The sequence below is a fragment of the Sphaerodactylus townsendi genome, linkage group LG04, assembly GCF_021028975.2.
Source record: "Sphaerodactylus townsendi isolate TG3544 linkage group LG04, MPM_Stown_v2.3, whole genome shotgun sequence".
Taxonomy (NCBI): domain Eukaryota; kingdom Metazoa; phylum Chordata; class Lepidosauria; order Squamata; family Sphaerodactylidae; genus Sphaerodactylus; species Sphaerodactylus townsendi.
Genome location: NC_059428.1, coordinates 45483375 through 45489374, shown reverse-complemented (window position 1 = coordinate 45489374; position 6000 = coordinate 45483375). Strand labels below are relative to the sequence as shown.

The 6000-nt window shown below is 42.3% G+C and overlaps 1 protein-coding gene across 1 annotated transcript in view; it reads left to right on the top strand.

The window, feature by feature from the left end:
* The first annotated feature begins 4896 nt into the window (after nucleotides 1-4896).
* Nucleotides 4897-6000, top strand: part of MORC1 (MORC family CW-type zinc finger 1) — a 62325-nt gene continuing 61221 nt past the window's right edge. Inside the window, exon 1 of the mRNA XM_048494354.1 lies at nucleotides 4897-4967. Within this exon, the coding sequence (XP_048350311.1) occupies nucleotides 4897-4967 (71 nt within the window). The remainder of the gene's footprint in view (nucleotides 4968-6000) is intronic.

Sequence of the window (6000 nt, the reverse complement as noted above, 5' to 3'; positions counted from 1 at the left end):
TGGGAAATTTTGCTTTATAATGAAACATAATAAAAAGGTGCCTGTTTTGTACTAGAATTCCCTTTGTTTTATCAATCATTTACTGCATACCTTTGTGCAGGCAGAGGGCAGGGTACACAGTTACGTCTCAGTGCCTCGTCATAACACTCTGTGTGCCCTTTGGACTTTTTAAATGCAAGGTTCAAATACTCCCAACATGTTTTTCCCCTTTGAATGGATATTTTACCTATTGAACTTTGATTACACAAAGATAATTCCCTTTTTTGGTACAATCTGGTTATATCTCCTTGTGTTGTAGGACCACTGTCTGCAGCTCAGGACCATCAAATAAACAAACAGGGCTGATTAGATTCTCATCTACCTCTTTACAGTATGTACACACAGTTGAAGATAGGCCATTTCCGCAAGCACAATTGTACCGGGTTACAATCAGTATCTTTCAATCCAGGTCTATCTTATCCTGGTTTCTCCCTTCACACGACTGCCCATTTCTGTGAAGGAATCGAGTGAAGACCATTTGTTTCGCATGAGCCCGGGTCTTTTGTATTTACACCACAAGCATATCTGCGCATGCACAAACATCCCCAGTGTCCCACATTCTGATTGGCTGTTGTTTTGGGGCTGCCAACCCCACCTTGACACTAAACTCAAACTGGCCATTTCCAGCCCAAGCTCCATTTGGGGCCATTGCCACACCCACAAAAAGGCTGGTCTTCTGATTGATCGACCCACAGTGAGTAGGGAGAAATGAAGCCCCCCTTTTTTCCAGTTCTGGATAGGGCCAGGCACAGGCCTCAACATGGCAAGCAACAGCAAAAAAAACAATGGGGCACAGCATCACATCACATTCCCACGCAAGTTCTCATATTTTTGTGGAAAACGAGAGAAAACCCACCCCCACCCCCGTGACATCCCCACTAACATTTGACCCAAAGTGCACATCTCCCTAGCTATGCGCACCCAGCAACCAGTACATGTTCAGAAAAGAAAACAGGGACATTTTGGGATTCCACTCCTGATTAACCCAGTTGAAATGGGACCCAGTCGATACCATGAGCAGAAAATGGGCTTGGGGGAACGTTTTGGGAAGGGCGGATTAGCAGATTTGAAAACTGGCATGAAATCAGGTGACGAGATCAGGTGGCTGGGCAGGAAAAACAAACTGTTGTTGCTCTAGTGGTGTTCGCATGGTAGCAGGTTCAACGTGGGATTTTTAAAAATCCCGAGATGAAGGAAATATCGTGGGACAAACCTGCTTTAGGACCAAGAACCATGCGAATTTCTTGGCTAAACCAGGATATTTCCCTTGCTCAACCCGAGGTATTTGGACCATGCAGAAACAACCTTAGTCAAGTTATGGAGAACTCTTGGTGGTGGTGCTTTAGTAAGACAAAGGGAAATTTCATAAAGTCTCAATATGCCCAATTAAAAATCTAACCATGCAGCAATTCCAAGCTATTTAAAAAAACTAGCAGCATGAGCGCTATGACAATGCTTAACAAGTTTGCTGAGCTGCACTAGTTAAGATTTCAAGCAACCTGAACTGAGTAGCTTCAGAATGAAAGATGTGTACGGGGGCACACTGAACATGCCAGGGAAACTTCCTGGTAGTCCATGACCTTGGAGTGTTGCTGGCAGCAGAAGCAAGCAGGGCCAAGTCCCAGCACATTTGCCAGCCAACCAGGGATGACGCAGGAAGAGGCAATGTGTGAGCCAACATCAGTTTTTATCACTGCTGACCAGGTATGAGTTGAATAGTTCTGGCTTGTAGTGCTGTAGGAGCCAGGGCCATCTAAATGCATGGACATGCTGGGCAGTTGCCCAGGGGCCCCACAAGCATAGGGGCCTCCCACTAATCTAGGTATATTGTGCATTGCTGCCAATAAATAAATAACTACTATACTTTATGAAGCTATAAATCTTTGTTATTGGAAAAATGCAAATTTAGGATGTGTTTTATAAAAGATAACAAGATAACTAAAGATAATTGTTATAAACAGTGGGCATTGGCATTCATCTCTGATTTAGTATCACGGTCACCTCTGCAACCACACATATATGTTTTTGTATGTATCTCACTCACTAGATAAAAGTGTATATGCTAACATCACTTCAACTCATTTGATAATTAATAGCAATTATATCAGTTATACTTATATGCCATTGGTTATTAGAGATTGAATTTGAGATTTTATCAACCATTTACATTTTTATTCCTGTGAGTGTTTTTATTGGTAGGGGCCCCAATGTTTTGCCTGTGGGCCCATAATGCTGTTAAGATGGTCTTGGAAGGAGCTGCCTGCCCTGACTTGCCCTTAACTTCACAAGTGTTCTCAAGGCAGATTTTGTAGTCCTTTCTTCAGCCCTCCACCACACATGTAGGTGCTAGAGACCATTACATGCAAGCCAAGCCACAGAACTGAGAAGTGCATTGCTGTATATATATAATGAAACAATTATTTATGAGACTTGCAACACTGAGTATTACAAGAATTACTTTGGAGTGCTGCTTTGAACCTTTTCATTTTGTTAGATGTTATACATAAATAGCAGAGTGTTTACTTCCCAAAACCATAGGTGTCAGAAATTGTCAGTCCAAAAAGTGCCCTGAAATGGAAATCTCTGATTTTGGCTGCAGTATTTCAGTGGGAGACAAAGACATTCTTCATACGCTCAAAGGTAAGTTTTTTTTGTTTCTTCCCATAGTCCAGGCTGAGTCAATCAAAGAAAACAAGTTTCAGTGCTGCTGGATCCAAGCCACAATAAATCCTGACTTGGCAAGCATGCTGGAGTTGAATCTGGGAGTCCTTGGTGGAAAGCAAGTTTCTGCCATTGACCCACAATTAGTAAATAGCGGCAGAGTCTCTCATTTACTTTTTGTAATTATCCAGCAATTTCATTATGCCTGAGGTTCTACTTTGATTGCCTTCCAACAGGAAATACCAATTTTACAAATCTGATCACGGACGTTGTGCAAGATAAAAATGATCCCTTCAGTATTTATACAATACAGAAATGGTGACCCACAAAGAGTTGTGGGGTGGGCACGTAATTTCTCCTTCCATCACTATTTCTTTTTTCCCTCCCTGTGAGTAGTGGCAGACTGGAAATAAAAAAATCCTGGAATGGGTCCCCACTCCAACGCCATCATGACCCTTTTCTTGCAAATGAAGGAACGACAGAGAGAGAAAGAAGCAGTCTGCCCTGCCCTCCTAAAGGGAGGGGGGAAAAGACATCTGCCTAACTGATTGGATGGGTGCCACTTCCCTTACATCAAGTAGGCTGGTTCACAGGGCTTGTTCAACCCAGGTGGGGCAGATGTCCACTAGAAGGCATCTTATGGCCTTACTGCCCCTGACTGCGAAGTAAGTTCAGTTTAGAATGTATAACTGGTCCAAACTCACTTAGAAAGTTTGCAGGGGAGAATGGGGATTCAAGGTCTTAGTCTGAAACTCTAACCACTATACAACACTGGATTTTGTGGTGTGGCTTGAACATTAGCATGTGGTGGGGTTGTGGGGTTGTGGTGGGGTTGAACATTAGCAAGTAACCAGACCTAGGAGAGGTATACAAGTCATGAAGTATCAAGTAATATAATGGTTCCCTCCAGACCTGGCCCCAGTGAGTCCCATAAAGCCCAAAACAGACCTGGAAAGGACCTTGTCTGCTTCCCCTACCTTTACTGACAAAAAAACAAGTCTGTTGTGGTCACCTATGCAACGACCACTTAGGGAATCTGCTTCTTAAAGCTACAGATACTTCTTTTATCATTTTGGATTTTTTAACCCACCATTTATATGTTTATTTAGATTTCAGATTTTTATGTAAACTTTAGTGGGCATGTTTCCAGTTTGTAGAAAAGTCTGTATTATCTATTCATTGATCCAGCCTCTAGATTTAAGTATTCTTAGGTTTAGCTGGCTTGGCTATTAGAATATAGACATATTAAAAAGTTACTATCTGAATTTTTTTTCCTGTTGCCATTCTATACTATAAAAAATTAAGCCTTTGAAAATTAACCTCATTAATTTAGTTTTATTTGTTATGTGCATCAGAGTTCAAACTTATTGACTCAGTGTGCTTTTGTTTGAAGCTGGAATAATCCTGCCTCACATTCTGTGAATCCAGCACCAGTGTGGATCCAGCACCAGTGTGCTATAGTGGTTAAGAGTGTTGGATTAGTGTCTGGAGACCCAGATTTGAATCCTCCCTCATGCCACAGAAAATTGCTAGGTGACCTTGGACCAGTTACTCTGTAAGCTTAATGTACCCGACATTTTTTAAAGATAAAATGGAGGTGAGGAGAATAACTTAAGCAGCTTTGAATCTCTGCTGGGGGATACAAATGAATTAAATATTAAACAAACAAGTCATCTATTACAGAGCCTGTGAGATGCAGTATTTAGATGGTTAAAATAGGGCAGGAGTTTTTTTTAAGTTTTTAAAAATTAATTGTTCACAAATTTGCAGTGAACAAGGATAAAATCCCTCTGAAACAGAAGGTTTCGGCCATAGATCATCAGGGATGGCAATCTACCCTAAAACCCATATGGTTGACTACTTGATCTATTATTACTACATTCAGTGTCTTTTTACCACTAGTAACTACAGTCAAGGATCAGGCATGAGCGCATCATGTACTGGCAAGCTGAAGGCCCAACAGTTCTTGTTTGGTATAATGAATGAAGAAATTAATTGCACTGGAAATCAAAACTCTTCCCAACTGCAATAGCATCAAACATTCTCCACGCTAGAGGGCGCTGATCGCCCGCCCGCCCGCCGACCCGTATTTATTCGATAGCCTTGAGTAGGGCACCGCCCTTTGCGTGCTGGTCGCACGTTGGCCACGAGGAGGCGCTCTCGGGTTCTCCGTTCGTGGTCCTTTAGGCAGCAGTCATGTCTGCCACGACAGGTTACAAGTCTCTTTGCAGGGCGGAGTTGAGGTTGGAGTATCTGCATGCAAACTCGTGAGTGGGAGAGCCCTGCTGAGTTAGCAGCCTGATTTGTCCCAAAGCCTCCGATCAATACGCAGTGGTGTTGTGGGACAGCGGGGGATGGGCAGTCCGTTGTTGTTTCTCACTCCAGGAAAATAAATACAGACTTTTTATCTTGAAGCGCGGGGGGGGGGGGGGATTCTAGAAAGTAGAATAGAGTTTTTACAGGGGGAAAAGTCGATGGAGTTTGGGTTACAGCAAGAGCGAGAAAACAAAACGCGCACACTCTTAGAAGTGAGAAATAGTTTGAGGGCTTTGACTTTGCATGCTGGAAATACGCTTTGGACACTTGATTCATCTGGTGAAACAGGAGACATGTGGTTCGATGCCCCGAGTAATACAGGTTGAATGTTGATGATTCCTTTGTTCAGATGGGTTGAGATATCCCCGAGTAAATGCAGTAATTAGTTGCATTCAGAAGTATTGCATCTCTTTGTTTTGATTACTTTTTTCTCATAATTATTTTAAAAGAGATGTGTTACTTGAGACATTCTAGTTGCCCTTTGTGTTAAACTAAATTTTTTAAACATTTCTATGAGGACTTATGCGTTTACACTTGAAAACTAATTTTTATGAGTAAAAAGCCTCACCAAGGAGCCAGGGTGGTGTAGTGGTTAAGAGCAATGGCCTCTGATCTGGAGAATCACTTTTTTCCCCTACCTCCTTCACCTAAAGCTTGCTGGGCAAGTTTTTTCAGCCCTCTCTCAGCCCTTGCAGGTAATGGCAAAACACCTCCAGCCGTCTTTTGCCTTCTCGGATGTTAGTGACTCCGTTAGTTGCAGGCTAGAGGAATCTGTTGATCAGATTTCAGGCAAAAATTCTGAGAGAACATTAATTAGGGTTAAACATGGGGAAGTGATATGAACACATGCACTTCCGCATGCCTGCTCACAGGTTACAGTGAACACCTGCAAAATCTGTGTTTCGCTTTTTTCCTTTACATACACTTGGAATAATTTACATATACATTCAATGCATGTACGGCTGAATGTACTCAGAAACAGTT